The following is a 21,493-nucleotide window of genomic DNA, read 5'->3' on the forward strand; positions in this document are numbered from 1 at the left end:
TTCGGTTGGTTAGACGCTAGGCGTGGTCAAAGGCCACTCAATAAATATGATGATGTAATAATATGTTATGTTGGTTTTCTTTGAGAAATAATCATAGACACACAATTTTTTGACTAGTACACGTATAATAGAGAACGGGGCACTGAAAAAAGGCGAAATGAACTACATAAATAAATTAGTAACAAAACGTCCCCGAGTTAATATTTAAACTTAATTATAAATGCTATAAATAATAATTACCTATAGAGAGATATTTTAATGCACAAATACTGCACATGGAAGAACTGTTGCACTTGAGGAGGTTGTCTATTGAAACTTTCTGTAAGTCTATCACAAATTGCATCAAGCATACCAGGTCTGAGTACTAATAGAAGATCCAACCAGTCTAATCCGCTCACTAGGCAGTATTCCAAAATCGTGGTACAATATGGGACACTTAGGGGAGTAGAACTATCGATCTGAAAACAGTAAACACATTAAGTTTAATAAAAAACTGAGAAAACACCAGAAAAATATATTTTCATATACATAAAAATATATGAATTCAAACTATTTTTTTGGCATTTCTACATTTTGGCTCATCATAAAATAATATACCAACCTGGGGAGGTAACTTGAACAGATGCAAACTATCATCAGAATCCACGCAAAGTAAAACATTTCCTAGCCATGACAAATCAATGTTTGATATATTGGTACTGACTTTTTGGTATTTAGCGTTGGGTTCATCTAGGTAGCGAGGAACTACCGACAGAGTCGTATACACTATGGGCTTTAGAGTATCTCTGTACAAACAGTGGATGGAATTATCTGCAAACGTAACCACCACATATCCACTTGAAACGCTATTAATTAAGCTAAGTTTGCTGGTTGCTAGGGATGTTACAAGACTGTTGTACTGGAAGTGACATTGGTATTGCCATAGCTAAAACAATAAATAATTTATTAGAAAAACAGAATAATACAATACATACCAATAGTCCATTCACTCACGGTAAAATATTTCAAAACCTCCGTATTTGGAAGAACCGCTTGAATTGACATGAAATTTGGCATACACAAGGATAATATGTCAAAGAAAAAATGTAATCAAAATCCACGAGGAAAAAATTTCCTGTAGTTGGCTGTATAGCATTTATTACAAAAAAACCATGAAATCCTTTAGAAAAGGTATATTTGTTAAAATCCCTATACAGGGCTACATCATAAAACAAACAGAACTAGTTTTCAATCAGTTGAGCGATCATCATCAGTGTTTCTTGAATCAAACATGCTAACCACCAAAGTAAAAAATATTTGGGTAAAAACCCTTTAAAACTAATCCGTCATAGGAACATATAAAAATGATGTGAATTTACACATGGATGTGTAAAATATCCAATGTTTCACGCTCGAGGTACCATTGAGCTAAATTTGACTTGTTCACATCATGGCTGTGTAGAAGCAAGCCACTTGCTTCTACACAGTAATGATGTGAACAAATTAAATTTAGCTCAATGGTACCTCGAGCGTGAAACATTGGATATTTTAAACATCCATGTGTAAATTCACATCATTTTTATATTTTCCTATGACGGATTAATTTAAATAAAGTATATATAAATAATTTAAATAAATAAAGTTTTTATGTCATCAATTTTGTTATATGCGTGGCTGCCATCATTTCTTGTATACTCTAATTTGGTATCTGATCTCTTCTTGATTTGCCTGCTGCTCCTCTCCAGAAGTCCATTTTGTTCCTAGTAACATTTTTTCTGTTCTTTGTTTCATTGCCCAAACTTCACTGCCATAATATGACATATTATGTGATTACACTTTTAAGCATGGTCACTCCAATACACATGGCTTCAGTTTTCTTAAAACTTCGGGACCCCATTTATTATATTCTTCTATATTAGCTTCCGCAACTTGTAACTCAAGTCGTCATGATCCTGAGCAATCAGAATTTGGTCATCAGCAAAACATAAAGTGTACAGTGTTGTCTCGTCATTGAGAGGGATTCCCATGCCATTACATTTTCTTTTCCATAGCTTGAGTTCTTGTTCCAGATAAATTTTGAAAAGGGTAGGCGAATACAGTAACCCTTCTTCAGTCCTTTCGTGACCTTAAATCCCCCAGACATCCCTTTTATCCAAATAGCATTGGTGCATAAATAGAAATATTTCTTCTTCTTCTTGTAGTGCCTATCCGTTTCGGATGTTGACGACCATCATGTCAATCTGTACTTTGCACACTTCTGCTCTAAAAAGATTTGTGGTTATTGTGTTAAACCACGTACGTAGATTTTTCAGCTAGGAAATCCTCGGGTATAGGTATAGGTTCAGAAATACTTAGATCATAAAATCCAAATTACCAGGGGTAATCAAACTGCGGAACTGCAAAAAAAATCACCTTATCATGGGCCGCATATGGAGCTCTACCAGACATCTTCAAGAACAACATGCCAAATTATCTGAAAAAGAAGACATTTGATCAATGTGTGCTTCCAGTCATGACTTACGGCCATTGCTACGAATAGAGACGAACTCCTTAAGCAAGATCCAAAGCAAGATCAGCCCCTGCCAAAAATCACAAACCAGGGATCAGAATTAATGCCAGAAGTAACACCATACGAAGTTAAAAAGACACTTTCAGAAATGAAAAATAATAAATCCCCTGACGATGACGGAGTAGTGATCGAGGCAATCAAACAAGGTGGAAATAAAAATATCCAGGTTTTGGCCAAACGTTTCACCGAATGCATTTCCCAAGGAAACACGCCTTCTCAATGGAGCAATGCAGTCATTGTTTTATTGCACAAGAAAGGTGACATAACAGATCTAAGAAACTACCGTCCTATCAGTCTGCTATCACAAATATATAAACTTTTCACAAAAATTATCAAAAAAAGACTGGAGGCTAAGTTAGACTTCTATCAGCCTAGAGAACAAGCTGGGTTTAGATCCGGATATAGCACTAACGGCCACTTACTGGTAATAAAAAACTTGATAGAGAAGTCGGCGGAATACAACAAACCATTGGCACTGATACTCGTGGACTACGAGAAAGCGTTCGATACCATAAACCAGCAGAAAATGCTAAAAGCATTGACAGAATGCCGAATAGACCATCGCTACACTAACATGATAAAATATATCTACCACAATGCAACGGCTAGCATAAGACTCTCTGATCAACAAACTAATAAATTCTGTATGCAGTGAGGAGTACGGCAAGGAGACACCATCTCACCAAAGCTGTTCACAACCCTTTTAGAACACACTTTTAAGAAGGCGGATCTGAACGAATATTGTATCAATATAAATGGAGAGAAGCTCAGTCATTTGAGATTCGCAGATGACATCGTCCTTATAGCCGATCGTATGGATGATGCAATAATAATGTTGAACAAGTTATATCACGCTTGATTAGAGGTCGGACTAAAGATTAACATCAACAAGACGCAAATAATGACTAATCTGGTGCTAAATCGTAATATTGTTGTTGATGGCATGGATATTGAGCAGACTTCATCTTATAAGTACTTGGGACATGAAATTCGGTTGGGAAGAGATAACCAGACGTGCGAGCTCCCACGTCGCATAGGATTAGCCTGGGCAGCGTTTGGTAAACTGAGCTATGTATTTAAATTGGACTTACCCATATGCCTGAAAAAGAAAATCTTTGACCAATTAACACTCACAAAAAAAGTAGTGAACAAGATTCGCATAACTCAGAGGGCTATGGAGCGCCAGATGTTGGATGTCTCCCTGAGGGACCGAATCCCAAACGAAGAAATACGTCGTAGAACGGACGTCGTCGAAAGAATCGCGTCGCTCAAGTGGAATTGGGCAGAGCACGTCGCCAGATTGTCAGACAACCGATGGACAAAACGTATTGTCGAGTGGAGGCCACGAGAAGAAGCACTACGGAGCAGAGGACGACCATCAACCAGATGGGCTGACGATCTGAAGCGTATTGTCAGCAACTGGATGCAAGCCGCACAAAACGGAGAGAGATGGAAAGAGCTGAGGGAGACCTATGTACAGCAGTGGACGAGTACGGGTTGATGATGATGTGGTCAGAAGGAACGACTATAGGGGGACCGAAAAATTACAGTATGGAGACCATGAGCAGATAAAAGGAGTAGAGGTAGACCACCTACACGAAGGACAGACGACGTCAAAAGGATTGCTGGGAATTGGTTGCAGGAAGCCCAAGACCGACAGGACTGGAAGAAATTAGGGGAGGCCTATGTTCAACTTTGGACGCAGAAGACTGGAGGATGATGAAACCAACAAAACAAAGCAAACACTAATACATTTTTAAATTCGGTTTTTATTTATTATTACAGTTACTTTTTAGTTACAATTTATTTATTATTACGTTATTATTAGTTAGTTACAGTTTTGTTTATGCAAAAAATATGTAGAACTTAGACGTTGTGTTAACTTCTTTCTACGTAGAAATGGAAGCAATGGATTCCTGAAGTTTCACATGATGGACTTCTATCAACATCAAGATTATTTCTATAACTGCCGTCAAGATATGCTCACGATATGCAGAGTAGTATGTGGTAAACAGAGTATAACATAGGTCAATCAATTTTTCAATAATGTTTTCCAAAACACTATTCCCATAATCTCGAAGAGATGCAACTTCAATTTTAATGACTCTCCACATGGTTTTAAATTTGAAAGCCTCTATAACACTTCCTGTGAAAAGATACCGCTGCAGTAGTTCATCCTGTATTTTCAGTAGTTCTTGTATATATCTAGGAACCTGATCCATTTTTTTCTATTTTGGATTTTTAATTCAGAAGAAACAAATGTGTGGCACTTTTACAAGACTAGTGTCTAGAAAATAATCAAACCAACTGACTGATAATATTCCTACATATCTACAGAGGAATTCGTCTTTATAGTCTAGTAAAATAAAATTACAATACATGTACATCAGAATATAGTTCTGTACATGTTGTTCTGAACATGTTCTGTACAACAGATATTTTCAAGAAAGTATCCAAATCATATAATAGGGGAGTGCAATTAGAACGAAAACATGCATTGTTTCGGAAAAATTCAAACAAGCTTATATTTTTCTAAAAAATTTGTTTGTTAGTTTATATATAATATGTTAAAGTAAAAAGTTCTACTCGCGGATATGGCCGATAATTGTTTATTAATTGTTTAAACAATAACAATTGTTTTGTATAAATAATTTTAAAAATATCGTTAAATTCATCATTTTACTTTGATCAAATATGTTTCTATTTTGTTTTTGACTATACTGAATCCGAATATGGCATGGCAATTTGAACATTCTTATACAGCTCTTATACAGTATGTCTGCGTAGCTAGGAACCACATGGAAAACTTTTTTATTATCAATTTTACAAAAAAAAAGTTATTCTTCATAAAATGCTCTGGATAGTCAAAAATCTAAAACTCAACCATCAGATATCAAATTTTATCAATTTTATACGAGTTATGTCAAAAATATGAATTTCGTTAAAGAATAAAGTACCTTTATATTTCAGAATATCAAAAAATGCTATTATGAAAAGTTGTTTGAAATTAAAAACTATGTTTAAATATACAATTTACATTATTCTAATCGAAAAAAAAAAAATTTCAATTTTTTCTCAAATTACGGATATTCATCATCATTTTATTACAATTATGATAACTATTTTATTATCACTTTTACGAAAAAAAGTTATTCTTCATAAAATGTTCTCCCTGGTCTAAAATCTAAGATACAACTATCAGATATTAAACTTTTTTAATTTTATACGAGGTATGTAAAAAATATGAATTTTCCTTAAGAGTCAAGTGCCTTTATTATTCACAATATTTTAGTTAGAAGGATGTAATTGAACACTAAAACAATTTTTTTAATACAAACAACTTTTCTTAATAACAATTTTCGATATTGCGAAATTTAACGATACTTTACTCTTAAGTGAAATTCATATTTTTTGGCATACCTCGTATTAAATTAATTAAATTTGATATTTGATGATTGCATCTTAGATTACGATATACGATATACTGATATACGATGCAGAGTATTTTATAAAGAATAACTTTTTTTCGTAAAACTGATAATAAAAAAGTTATCAATAGGTTCTAAGTTACGCAGGCATACTGTATAAGAGCTAAAAATTTTTTTTTGTTTTATTGTTGAAGTTTATTATTAAATGTATTTTAGGTAAGTTTTACAGAAAAAGTTTTGATCACTTTATATAAACATTTTTTTAGCTGGTTATTTTCGGTTTTTGTATTACATTTTTGTTATCCTTCTTAATTTTCTCAAAAAGAAATAGTCTATATCATTTTTAAAGTAAAATAATTCAGTGCATCATAAAGATTACATCCTAAGCTTTAAAAAAGCACTTATAAAACTGCAATAGACCTGTTTAAACTTGAGTAATACCGTCTTAAAGTGGTGGTAATTCTATAAAAGTACGAAGATTTCAAAAATTAATTTTTTAAGACGTCATATCATTAGAATTAAATTTTTGAGATATTTTTGAATGAAACATTATTTAGTACGAGGCTTGAAAGGTAAGTTGTGCAAAATTGAGGGTTTTATAAGAAAAATTGTATTAGTTACACATTTTTAAATAATTTTTAAACAAAATTCATGTAAGGCTCCCCGCCCCCACCGCCCCCCACCGTACTTATGCCCATACATTTTATTTCTTTTTATTATAACCATAAGATAGCTTAATTATTCTTCTTTTAGGTTCAATTTGTAAAATTTCATTTGATCCATTAGTTAAAGAATTACATTAAAATAACTCAACCGTGCACTTCGCCGTACGCTAGTTTACAGTGCGCGAATGTTTATGAGAAGAGTGACTTTAGCGTTATAAATAAAAAATTATAGAAGCTACAGATTTAATTTTGATAGATGGTTTTTTTTGTAATATTTTCTGAATTTTTTAATGGTCAAGTCAATTCTTTTTCTAAAATTTATATTTTCGTAGTTATTTAAAAAAACATCTAATTTCGCAGTTCATTTGTTTAATAAAAAATGAAGCACCCACTTCTCGAGTAGAAGTTTTTGATATATGTTGTTTATTAAACATTTCTCAATGAAATTACACAAAGTTTTATCTTCTTAGATTTTTTCCAAGTGAAAATCTACAGCGTGTCTACTTAAGTTGGAAACATATGGGAAACTTTTTTTTAATGCATTTTACGAAAAAAAGTTATTCTTTATAAAAAGTTCTGCATGTTCTAAAACCTAAGATTCAATCATCAGATATTAAATTTTGTCAATATTATACGAGGTATGTCAAAAAATATGAACTTCGTTCAAGAGTAAAGTACCTTTATTTCTCTCAATATCGAAAATTCTTATTATGAAAAGTTGTTTGGAAATATAAACTAAGATCAAATATGCAATTACACGCTTCTAATGGGAAAAAATATTTTCCAAATTTTTCTCAAATTTATTGATACAACTTCGTTTTTATTTATTACACATACGATAACTCTTTTATTATTACTTTTACCAAAAAATGGTATTCTTTATAAAAAGCTATGTATGTCCTAAGGCCGAAGATGCAACCATCAGATATCACATTTTAATATTTTATACGAGGTATGTCAAAAAATATGAATTTCACTCAAGAGTAATGTAGGTACCTTTATTTTTTCACAATATTGAAAACGGTTATTAAAAAAGTTGTTTAGAATTAAAAACTATGTTTCAATATGCAATAACATACTTCTAATTGAAATATTGTGAAATATAAAGGTACTATAATCTTGAGCGAATTTCATATTTTTTGACACACCTCGTATAAAATTAATAAAAGTTGATATATCATGGTTGTGTCTTAGATTTTAGACCATGAAAAGCTTTTTATGAAAAATAACTTTTTTTCATAAAATGAATAATAAACGAGTTATCATATTTGTAATACATAATTAAAAACGATGTTGGGTATCCATAAATTTGAGAAATTTTTTTTTCAATTAGAAGCATGTAATTGCATATTTGATCTTAGTTTTAATTCCAAACAACTTTTTATCATAAGAATTTTCGATATTGAGAGAAATAAAGGTACTTTATCCTTGACCGAAATTAATATTTTTTTACATACCTCGTATAATATTGAGAAAATTTGATATCTGATGATTGAATCTTAGGTTTTGGAGCATGCAGAACTTTTTATAAAGAATAACTTTTTTTCGTAAAATTAATAATAAAAAAGTTTCCCATATGTTTCCAACTTAGGTAGACACGCTGTATATGCACTCCCCTACATAAAAATAAAAAAAAATGAGACCTTATTCAAATGTACATTCTATTAGCAACCAAAGCGTTTTTGTAATTGAAATTATAGTATAAATAAACAAATAAATTAAATATTTTATAAATTATTAAATATTTTTCGACCATTTTTTTTTCCTTTATACTGGTAACATAACGCAACTTTGCCTGCACAATGAAATATTTATAGTGCTTATTTATAATGCAAGTAATATTTTTTTGCAAATTTGTTTTTTAAGTTAGGTTAGGTATTATAATTATTTAAATACATGAAGGCTCCAATTTAATTCAGTAAGTCTTAAGTGAAATCTATATCCTTCAACATTGCAGAAAAAATCGTAAAGACCATTATAAAAAGTGAATTGCCGCAGCAGTTAAGAAAGTAAATATTGTGCAAAAATGGCCAATTTTTAATTATTTAAACAATGATCCCCTCATATAGTTTGGATACTTTCTTGAAAATATCTTTTGTATTAACCTACATTTGACATATTTGTTCCAACCTGTACGGAACTACATTTTGATTTTTTTTATTTACTAGGCTATTAATGCCTTATCTTTGGCTAATAACAAAACTATACCTACATAAAACAATGATTCACCATTCACTTGAACCTGCAGAAGTAAAAAAGGTGAAAAATATGAATCACTCAGAAATGCTTGCTTGTTACTCATATCAAAAATTTGCAGACTATTATCATAGCTTCTAAACAAATAGGCTATTGATTATGTAATTGATGGATTCGACCGTTACTTGATGGAAGTTCATTTTATCTAACAATAAAACACTGAAAACGTTTGTTTTCTATACTTCCACAAAATTTATTACAACTATGAGACTACAGCTGTTTCGGCAGAGTGCCTTTCTCAAGAAGTATTTCCTGTAGACGTGTTTGCACCAAAAGTGCATAGAACTCACCCTAATTCACCCTGTGCCTAGGGACTAATTCACCCCTTCTCAAAACGCACCCATTTAAATGGTAGCACTCCGCGGTTTTTTCAAATTCAGAGGTCCTCTGATCATATGAGACAATAAAATCCCGTTAACGTTGTAGTCCTTTTAGCTCTCTTATTTTGAACATAATCATAGCCTAAAACTTGATAGTTACAGGATTGCATTCAGCCAAATGTAAAAAGTTATGGAGTTAAACTATTTTAATGAAGTTCTGAAACTATTCTCTTGTGGTATGTCAAAATTTAAATATGTATTATGTTTATATGGGGTTAAACCACAGTTATTAATTGTAATGAAATCTTGGTTAAAATTGTTAAACATGTAACTTAATATGTAATAACTGTGGTTTAAGGGGGTATGTAAACGCCACAGTCAAAATGGTTGGTGATCATAGGAACTAAACGTTTAACAATTCTTTCAGTAGTTGGCAGCACGTATATATATTCGAACATTTTATTAACGACGAATTTTAATTCTATTAACGACGGCGTTGTTGCCATTCCCAAGTACTAAATACAACTTATGATCGTTACCGATCGATCGGTACCGTTCGCCATCAATCGTACTTGTATTGTATTTATTAGATGAGGGTTTTTAATTCTTTACCTGGAAATGGTAAATTCTTACTATGTATTAATAGATAGCATTGTATAACTAGACAAATTTTTATCTTTTTTTAAACAATGCTAATAGATACAAAACGTTTCATTTGGAAATATTTTATCACTTATTGTATTTAGATTATATTTGTAATAATGTAATAATGTGATTTGTAATTTTGTGACAATTATTAATTCTTTACCTGGTCAAAAATATTTATTTTAAACTGATAAAGAAATTTGCAATTGTTTGAAATACAAGTAGTAAATATATACATTGAATCAAACTTTTTGCTCTAAATTTTAAATATTCGCTTGGATTAACATGAAATTTGGCATACACATAGGTAACATGTCAACCAAGAAAAGTGAGTGTGCCGATGTAAGATTTTGGCCTGAGGGTGAGTTTTACCCCGTCTCGGGGGTGAAAAAATATACGTTCAAAATAAGTCTGAAAATGGATAAACTGACTAATTCTAAGCAACTTTTGTTCTCTAGGATTTTTTCACTAAATTAATATTCGAGTTATTTGCGAGTAAAAAACACGTTTTTAGGCGGCTTTTACAAATAACTCAAAAAGTAAGTATTTTATCCGAAAAAAACATTCTTAGCAAAAATATGTAGCTTCTAAAAAAGTATAAAAAATAGTGTATTAGACCTGGATCCCGCGTACCAAAAAAAAGTTGATTAATAGCAAGCTGAAAATTTGTTAATAGCTTAACGTTGTCTAGTCGGACAAACTTTGATGTACGGGAGGGAACACTGGAACAGGGGAACTTCCTAACAGGCGGTTACGGAAACATCCCAGGTATTTTGTCGGACAGAACATCCAATTGATTTGTTACCCTTTCATTAAACTCTCATGCAAACATCAGACTGCTATTACTAACCGACTTGATTACTGTCATTTGACATGTTCTTTGTGTTCCACTCATTAAAATACACAGTTGGTGATAAACACCAGTCTGATTTTTACATAAAAGTTTAATGAAATGCTAACAAATCAATTGGAAGTTCTGTCCGACAAAATACATGGAAAGTTTTCGTAGTCTGACGTTCCAAATTTTTAAGCTGTTCCACAAATAAAACTTCCCCTGTTCCAGTGTTACCGTACATCAAAGTTTGTCCGACTAGACACCGTTAAGTTATTAACAAATTTTCAGCTTGCTATTAATCAACTTTTTTTAGGTACGCGGGATCCAGGTCTATATATTATATATGAACTCTATGGACCCAGTTGAAACAAAGTTGTAGCTAATAAAAAATAGTTTCATATCTGCCAAATTTCAAAGTGAATATTTCAACGTGAAATAACCAAAAAAAGATGCACTTTTTTGGGGAAAACTCTTTACAACTTTTTTAAAGTGTTTAAAAAATATTTATTTTTGTTTTTTTTTAGTTTGTAGCATCAAAACTAAGCAAATGCTCAAAATATAGTTGGTCCCTTTTTTTCGTCAAAAACCTCGGGAAAATCACCCCCTAATTATCATCTTAAATCAAATCAATCGTAACCACTTCATAAGTTACTTTCTATCTATCTTTGAGCCTTAGGACCGGTATTTTATGTCCTGGTTAGCTAATCGGGGTTTAATCGGGACAGAAAACTACCTCTTAGGGTCTCTTGCGTTGTCCTCCTCCTCCTAAGTGCCTTCTCTATTGAGGTTGGCGATCAATATGGCAAATTTCTCTCTGTTCGGGGCTTGATGGATTAAGTCATTCCCTGTTGTGTGGGTCCAATCTCTGATGTTTCGGAGCCAAGATTTTTTCTTTCTTCCTATACCCCTTTTACCTTCGATTTTGCCTTCTAATATTACCTGAAGCTGCTCAAATTCCCTATGGCGCATTATGTGTCCTAGATATGACGTCTTTCTAATTTTGATTGTATTGACCAGATGAGGACGTGTGTTCATTATTTCCAGTACTTCTTCATTTGTAGTTTTGGTGGTCCAGCTTATTCTTAGCATTCGGCGGTACATCCACATTTCGAATGAATTCAGTTTGTTGACATCATACTGTTTTAATGTCCAGGTCTCACAGCCATATAGTAATAGAGACCACACATAACACTTTATTGTTCTCAATCTTATTGTGACATTTTAAGCATGTTCATGAAGCCAGATCTTGCTATTTCAATGCGTCTTCTATTTTTTTGAGTGGTCTAGCTGACTGTTTAGCTCTGTGCCCAGGTATATGAAGCTTTGGGAACTCTGAAGGGTGATACCATTGATTTGTATGTTGGAATGTCAACACGGGAAGTTTTTTTCCTCGGAAAATTTTACATTTTCATCTCATTTCTAATTCTTGTTCTTCATGTGCCTTGTCCGTTGTGGAAGTTGGCTATCATCATAGCAATTTTAATTTTGTTTACAGCGTGTCTATAACTCGATCGATGTTAGTCCAAACCATTGGCGTAAGTTTTGAAGCCATGAGTGTCTTCTTCTTCCGGGTCCACGTTTACTCTCTATTTTACCCTATATTATCAGCTGCAGTATACGATATTTATCATGTCTCATAATATATGACCGAGGTGTTCACGTTTTCGTTTTTTAATTGTGAAAGATATTTCTTTTTGTTTTCCCATTCGGCGCAATACCTATTCGTTGGTGGTGTGAGACGTCCAGGACATTTTGAGGATACGTCGGATACCTCTAGCCTTTTCGATAATGTTTCCGTTATTGTCCAGGTCTCTGCTCCATACAACAAGACTGGAAATACATAGCATTTTAGCAGCCATATTTTTAGTGGGACAGATATGTCGCAATGATTGAATATATTTCTCATGTTAAATGTAGCTCTGGCCTTTTTAATTCTACATCGTATTTCGGTTTTTTGATCCCATTTCGAGTTGACGACTGTTCCAAGGTATACATATAATTCTACGTGTTGAATTGGTTTTTTATTTTCAATTGTCTGGCTGGTTTTTGAGTTTTGCTCACCAGTGTCTATTTTTGTTTTATTTATGTTGAAGGTTAAATTCTCTTTTTTCACTCGCTCTTTATAGGTACTCTGTCCATAAGATGCTGAAGTTCATCAATACTGCTAGCAACCACAACTGTATCGTCTGCATATCGGTTTATCTAATTATTACTCCAGTAAATTTCAATATTTTTTTTTTCACTTACGGAAATATTTGACATAAATTAAACAATGATTATACATGTTTTGTCTACAATTTTTTTATTAGAATAATGCCTCAACAAATACTAATGGCCATTGGCATGTGTAATGTGTGTAAAAATGTCGATGTCATCGTCTTTACAAAAAGCTAATTGTATCCGAACAATGCATTATTTGCGTTATTATAAAAATTAAATTTGCCAGAAAGTGAATAAAACTTAAATTGTTTTTAGATACGCCCCACATAACATACTAGAGCTTAGGTTATCTATGTATTATGTCAAAACTAGTATAATCTCCCAGTAAACACTTTAAGACATTTTGAGCCTCGTTTAACTTTCAACCGTTTGTATAACGTCACGGTTTCAAGCATAAAATATGTATATTTGTATTGTTAAGACACTGTGACGTCATACAATCATGATTGAAAGTCAAACAAGGCCCAAAATGTGTACTGGGAGGGGGTGGGGCCACTTTTCTAAACAAAACCGCGTGATTCATCGTATTTCCGTGGTTACAAAACTCGTTTTCAATTGTTTGCAGATTTTCTTAAAATCTGGCAAACGCGCATCTGTCGCCATTTAATACATCACTGCTGCCATCTACTAAATGACACGTGAACTCATCTTCTCATCTATTAAGTGACAGCAGAACTAATTTATCACTAGAAAAATGCCAACTTATTGCTGTAATATGAACAAAATCCCCAGATTGCAGCTTTTAACAATAATTTTTACCTTTAGGTTAATTTAAAAATTATGGCAGTACGGACAATGAAATTTTGTTTAAAATAAAGCTTTTTGCATAGTTAATCGTTTCTGATAGTTATTTTCTACCCAAGTTCAAAAATTATTATGCAAAACGAATTTTTACAAGTTACTAAGTAAGTTATGACATGGATTCCTTTAAGTACAGTTATAAAAAATATACTACTTTCTTTGGAAATTTTAACTAGATACTATTAAAATAGAAAGTCTACAGTTCACGTACATCCCCATAAGTTGAAGATTGGTTTTGAAATAGTGACGGTAACTGTACCTAAAAACTATATAAATTTTAACATTGTGTCATACCACCTTAATCCCATGTAAAACTCCACGAGGAAATTAAATTCTTCTAGCTGGCTTTATCCTCTTCAGTCTCAATAAAAGAGTTTTTATTATTTTAACAATATTTTCTATTTTCTCTCTTCATTTGTGAAAATAATAAACAAAAATCTATAAAAACTAAAAAAATATTTGGCATGACAATTCGTATGACAGGTCCAGCATAATGGACATCAGGACTTAACTTTCATAAAATTTTAGTACGAAATTAAAAAAAAACATTCTCGTTCAGGAGACATACACATGTACAAGTACATTTTGCATTTTGTACAAAATAATCTCGCCATCTTAGTGCATCCAGGGTTTAGGAAACGCATGTAAGAATTTCTATTGTTGACTGAGCATATGGACAAATGGTCATTACTGGTTTTTCTTGGTTTACTGTAAAGAGGCCGAAATCATTAGACCGAAAGCAGTAGACCGAACTGATTAGACCGAAAAGCACTTTACCGAAACCTCACTAGACCGAACAGTAGGAGACCGAAAAGCATTAGGTACATAATACAGGGTACTCAAACAGGATTGTAATCTGAGCAAGGGTAACATCACTCTCCATTCACCCTTTATGCAGGCTTAGGACTGGCAGCACAAAGTAGGTACTGGCGAGTTGAGAGGTTGTTTTTTTGCTTTGTTTTTGCTTTTTATTTGCTTTTGGTTTATTTTTTATTTATTATGTATAAAACTAAAAATTAAATGCAATACTAAAAATTAAATACTAAAAATAGTTTAGAGGTTTTTTTGCTTTGTTTTTTTGTGTTAACGTCACTCTACCCTTAATTTATTTTTACGTTCACTAATTTGTTTAACGGATGAAAATTATTTCATATCAGACTGTAGACTGTACAGTCTATAAGATAATGCAAAAAAATACAATAAACAAAAAGACATATACAAAATCTTTGCATAGTTTACTGCAATCTTTTTTAATTTATGTACCATTTCGGTCTAATGCTGTTCGGTCTAGTGAGGTTTCGGTAAAGTGCTTTTCGCTCCAATGAGTTCGGTCTACTACTTTCGGCCGAATTATTTCGGTCTAATTGTCGTGTACCGTTTTTCTTACATCTATATGCGGTAACTGGACAAATTTAGATCTTTTTACAGGAATTATGGTTTTCTTGAAATAAACGCACTAGCTTGTCTCCCGCTTGTAGGCTTTCCACCTATACTCGGATTCACTTGTAAATTTCAGAGTTGGCTCTTATGCAGAACGTAAATCAAATGGCAGAAAACGCTACGCGCTGTTGTAAGTTCGTCGTCTGCCTTACCGTGGCAGAGCCGGCTTAAGATTCGCGTACAACGATACGAGGGTATCGGCAACCTCGCTTGTCATAAGGAGTGCACTGAAATTTACTCGTCATTCCGAATATAGAGCAGTGACCTTCCAACATACACCTTAAATTCCAGTAAATCCATTTCCTTTGATCATTATCGCTATATTCACGGAGAAAAAATCGCTATCTGTCAAAATAGTCTTCAATTCACGTTCTGTCAATATCCTATGTCTGTATGTAAAAATCACGTAAAAAACGTGATTATGGTAAAATATTTCGCTAACTAAGTTCCAATGTCCAAAATGCTTGACAAAAAGTTCAGAGAACCCGTGACGTATCCAGTTGTAATTAGGTCCAAACATCAATTACATTTAAAACAATATAGTAGAGAAAAACATTACAACTTAGCATATTTTTGTGAAACCGCCATCATAACCTTGCAAGGTCATGACATATAACAACAAACTAACGAAGTAGGTGCTGTTGTTTTTCATTTTTGTTGTTCATCAATTTTTCAAATGAGTAAATTTTGCTGATAAATCTTCTTCTCCGTCTAGCCATTCACGTCCACCTCTGAACATAAGCCTCTTCAAGTCTTCCTTTCCATTGTTTTTTATTGTACGCTACTTGTAGCCAATTTTTCCCGGCAGTCCGCTTCAGATCATCAGTCCATCTCTTGTGAGGTCTGCCTCTGGGTCTTTTGTGTGGGTATGGTCTCCAGGTTAGCATTGTTCTGTACCATTTGTTTAGATATGCTAGCTATATGCCCAGCGTATTCCCATTTTAAATTTTATGATTTTTGTACCACATCGGTGACTGGTTTTCTGTCTTATCCATGTGTTTGTTTTCCCGTCCTTAAGTGATATGCCTAGCATTTCTCTTTCCATCGAGTGTTCAGTGACTCTGAGTATATTCATATTCTTTTTTGTGTTTGTCCATGTTTGTGCCCCATATGTTAATATCGGAATAATGCATGCATCAAAAACTTTAGATCCAAGATGTAGTTGAATTTGCTGATTTGAATATATAGTCTAGTTTGCCGAATGCTGCCCATGCTAACTTTCTTCTTCTTTTTATTTCTTCCGTTTGAATTTCCCTATTTAGTTATAATTTTTTGTCCTAAGTATATATATGTCTTCAACTTTTCTATAACTTTGTCGTTTATTATTGCCACGGTTTCTTCGAAGTGCATGACTTTTGTTTTGTTTAAATTCATTTTCAGTCCTATTTTAGAAGATTCGGTATGTAGTTCTGAAAGCATGGTTTGCACTTCTTGTAGGTCAGTAGCTATCAGGATTATGTCATCCGCAAATCATAGATTACTGAGGTAGCGGCCATTTATGTTTATTCCCTTATATTTCGAATTTAGGTTTTTAAAAACGTCCTCCAAAACTAAGGTGAACAGTTTGGGTGATCTTCTTCAGATTTGAGTGTCTCCCTGTTTAACGGTACAGGGTTCGTGTATTCACTTTCATTTAGGTAGTATGTAGCTGTAGCTTGGTTCATCGTTTCTTTTATTAAGTTAATATATCTGTTGTCTATTCTACAATTTTGCATTGCGTTTATTACGGCCGTGTGTTCTATGGTGTCGAAAGCTTTTTCGTAGTCTACAAATGCTATAAAATCTGGAAATTTATATTCGTCACCACATATAACAACAAACTAACGAAGTAGGTGCTGTTGTTAAATTTTTCAAACGAGTAAATTTTGCTGATAAATAGGAAGTCCAATATACTGCGATATAGGACGCAACGATGGCCAACCTGAATAATTACCGTGTAATAAATTAGAAAACATTGTCCAGCTGGCTGCACCTATGGACTTGCGAGGGTATAACATAAATTACAAAAAATAGTTAAATTCTTTTATAAAAGGTATATTTATAAAAAATCCCTAAAGAGGGCTACATCACAAAACGTTTTCGGAATAATAATTCCATCATCAGTGCTTGTTACAGGTCAAGGTACATGTCTGAGCCACCAAGATATGTGGGCAAGAACTCTTTAGATATTATAAAGTTTTAAATTGTTTACATTATAGTATCAAAATGGTGACAAAAAGATACCATAATGCCGTGAAATCTACCAAAACTTACCCTGGAACTGATATCGGTTCGGATCATAATCCAGTAGTATCTGTGTTAGAAGCTAGACCAAAGAAAATGAGAAAAACCATCATCCTAGCGTTAGACTTAAACAAGAATAATGCAGAAAAATACAGAGAGGTTGATAAGAACATAAAGCAAATAATAAAGAAGGCCAAAGAATCATGGATTAAAGAACAATGTGTAGAAATGGAAAACTATGAAAGAAAGTATGACACATTCAATATACATAAAAAAGTAAAAGAAATTACAGGAACCCAAAGAAGACATCAAACAAGTCTGCTTAAGGACAAAGACGGAAATATTATTATAGACTTAACAGAAAAAATTAATAGATGGAGTGAATACATAAGAGATTTGTTTGAGGACAACAGAAATAACATTGTCCAGGTAAATGGTAAAACGGAACCTGAAATCCTAAAATGTGAAGTAGAAATGGCACTTAGAAATTCCAAAACTGGAAAGGCAAATGGACCCGATGAGGTTCCTACTGAATTACTAAAGCTCTTGAATGATGAATCAATAGATATAATATTGCACTTATTTAACACAGTATACAATACTGGTATTATACCTCAAGAGTGGCTGTTGTCTACATTCGTTACACTGCCAAAGAAATCCAATGCAAAAGAATGTTCAGAACATCGAACAATATCTTTAATGAGCCATCTACTAAAGATATTTCTAAAAATCATCCACAACCGAGTTTATCAAAAGTTGGAGTCAGATATTAGTAATACACAGATGGGGTTCAGAAAAGGACTAGGTACTCGAGAAGCTCTCTTCGGTTTGCATGTTCTTACACAAAGATGCCTAGACGTTAATCAAGAAGTACATGCATGTTTTATCGATTTTGAAAAAGCGTTTGACAGAGTACGCCACGATAGGCTAAGAGACATTCTTGAAAGAAAAGACATTGATAATAAAGATCTGCGAATAATTCTCAACTTATATTGGAATCAGAAAGCTAACATCAAAATAGAAAATGAGATATTAAAAGCAATAGAAATACGTAGAGGAGTACGACAGGGATGCATTTTGTCACCACTGCTATTTAATGTATATAGTGAAAGCATCTGCCAGGAAGCCCTTTTGCAAGCAAATGAAGGAATCGTAATCAATGGAGAGGTTGTAAATAATATTCGATACGCGAACGACACTGTACTAGTTGCAAGAACAGTAGAAGAATTACAACGATTACTTACAAACATAAATATTGCTTGCAACAATTACGGCATAAACATTAATATAAAAAAAACACAACCAGCACATATTAGTATAAACGGCATTCAAATTGAAAAAGTATCAAGTTACAAATACTTGGGAACTTTAATAAAAGAAACGGGAGACCAAAACAATGAAATAAAAAGACGTATCGAAATTGCCAGGGCCACCTTCATAAAGATGAGAAAATTCTTCTGCAACAGAGATATAAGCATCCCTCTACGATTAAGAATGCTAAGAGGCTACGTATTTACCACGCTATTATACGGTGTCGAGGCCTGGACTCTCAAACAGAACAACATAAAAAATATTGAAAGTTTCGAGATGTGGGGCTACCGTCGAATGCTGAAGATAAGTTGGGTTGAAAGAATCACAAACCTTGAAGTAATACGAAGGATAGGAAGAGACCCAGAAATTTTGTTAACGATAAAACGAAGAAAACTCGAGTATTTGGGTCACCTGATGAGAGGTCATAAATACGCATTACTTCAAAATATAATACAAGGGAAAATAGAAGGAAAACGGAATCCAGGCCGTAGAAGAATGTCATGGTTGCGGAATTTGAGAGAGTGGTTTGGCTGCCCAACTAATGAACTTTTTAGGTCAGCTGTAAACAAGGTCAGGGTAGCCTTGATGATTTCCAATCTCCGATAGGAGTGGCACAAGAAGAAGAATATCAAAATAGAAGTGATGTTTAAAATATTCCTGGATTTAACTTCAAACGTCACAAGACTCTCCACACGTGGGTTGCTGTGTCCAGAGGAGAGAACCTCACATCACGGAATTCAGAGCTACTAGAATCAAGAGTTGCATCTTGATGTGGATTGGTGTATTTTCTAATGCGGAAAATACTACACATTGATCTTTAGAAGGATATTTAAACTAATTGGTGATAGTTGAGTGACTTTTTGTATGCTTGGTTGTTGGTTAGTTTTCAGATAGAATAGGATGAATGGTAGGTGAGCCCAGGGTGAGTATTTTGCGCGTTACTCGAGTAATCTTGTACTCTGTAAATATACCTCTACCATCTATAGACTCTTAATACAGAGGTCTGCGTAAAAAAATCTATCCCTAGTAAAACTTGAGCGCGTCAGATTAAGAAAAGGCAAGTTAAGTACATGAAGAACACTGAATATTTCAAAAACCTGACAATTTGAGCGGAGCATAAGGAAATGGGGGAGTCACAAAGTTTCACAAAAAAAAACGAATATTGCGCGAAATAAACATCAGATTGAAAAACTGAAAAATCCTACCCTTGGTGGGGTAGCTTTAAAATCTTAAGTTGTAACTCCCGCGATATTTCGCGAAATTAATTAACTAATGTTATCTGATGTAATTACAATTCCTATTTTTTGGTTGTTAGGCTATCATATTTATTTGATTCTTAGCTAGACTTGTATAAAACAGTAGACTGGAACCAGATATACATTAAGGTCTTATGACACTATGCATTTTTTTGTATCATTTCTAATATCGTTTCTGATATTAGAAAGTTATATACATTTTCTTGTATCGTTTCTTGTAGCTACATTTGTGCCCTGTATGACACTATGCAAGTTCTTGTATCGAAAATTGTATGAAATTCGGCACGTGATTGGTCGAAATTTTGTTTGTCACCCTGTGTCACGTTACATTGGTATGTAGATTAGGACTAATCTGTAAAAAAACGTCTATTTTTGGATGTGAGAGGTGGCATTCGGATTTTAGCAGATAAAGTTAGGTGACACCTTCAGTAACAATAATTGATTTATGCTCCTTCTCAAATACGCCCGGAACATTAATAAAAAAATTTAAATATTTAAAAATTTCGAAAAACATCGATTATTTTCTGCTTTCTTTGCTTATAACTTTATACCGATTCGTTTTGGAACAAAGTCGTACAAAAATAAAATAAAGATAATTGCATTTTGTATGATATACGACTGGTCAAAAATGTCTTAAGGTATTACCTTTTCTGCAATAGAGCAATAAATACAAAATAAGGGGTAAAAAAACGCCTGTTGTTATTCAGTGTTTCTTAACCACTTTGGTGGCACTTAGAACCTTAGTAATTCGCTTAGAAAATTCTTATAACTTACTTAAACGGTCTACCAAAGTTCATTAAAATCGACCTAATAGATTTTTCATAATAAATTTGCAATCTAAATGCTTTTAAAAAAGTTCAAATTTTTAAAATTTTTCTGAACAAAAAGTAGACCATTTAGAAGTTTTCTAATTTTTTTACATATATAAAGAGGTGTTTTACCTATCTAATACACTTTACAGAATTAAAATCGGATTATTTAAGGGGCCTCAGTAATGTTTTAAAATTATAAACAATTTTTTGGCTTATATACAAATAGCTTTGTTTAATAATAAAAAAATTAATTTCTAGCAATGCAAATAATTAAAACCGGTATAATTTTACTTAAACTTTCAAATGCTGTTAGCAGAATTGCCATTTTATTTTTTAATCAAAAGTTATTCGCGTTCAAAAATTGCAATTTTTCGATTTTTTGAAAGTTCACCGCGTTTATCTCAAAAACTATGCATCCTACGAAAAAACTTGTAAGAACATTTTTTGCTTAGAAGTACCCAATAAATACAAAAAAATGTTTTATTTTGCGAGAAATCAATGTTATGTAATTCCGTAAGTTCTTTATTTATAACAATCTTATTGACATCCAGATCAACTGTTAACCAAAAAAATTCGTGTTCTACGTGTCAAAATACATAAAAAAACTTAAGTAAGTCCATCTAAATAAAGGAGCCCGTAGCACCCCCTCCTGGCAACAGCACTAATTTGTTTATAAGCCAAAAAATTGTTTATAACTTTAAAACATTGCGGAGGCTGCTTAAATAATCCGATT

At 32.9% G+C, this 21,493-nt stretch overlaps 1 protein-coding gene across 1 annotated transcript in view; it reads right to left on the minus strand.

The window, feature by feature from the left end:
* The window catches only part of LOC114328374 (mediator of RNA polymerase II transcription subunit 16), a 164,307-nt gene that overhangs the window by 67,364 nt on the left and 75,450 nt on the right, over positions 1 to 21,493 (minus strand). Inside the window, exons 7-8 of the mRNA XM_050653349.1 lie at positions 602 to 925; positions 241 to 458 (exon numbers count right to left, since the gene is read on the minus strand). Coding sequence (XP_050509306.1) covers positions 241 to 458; positions 602 to 925 — 542 coding nt within the window. The remainder of the gene's footprint in view (positions 1 to 240; positions 459 to 601; positions 926 to 21,493) is intronic.

This window comes from Diabrotica virgifera, chromosome 6 (assembly GCF_917563875.1).
Source record: "Diabrotica virgifera virgifera chromosome 6, PGI_DIABVI_V3a".
NCBI lineage: Eukaryota > Metazoa > Arthropoda > Insecta > Coleoptera > Chrysomelidae > Diabrotica > Diabrotica virgifera.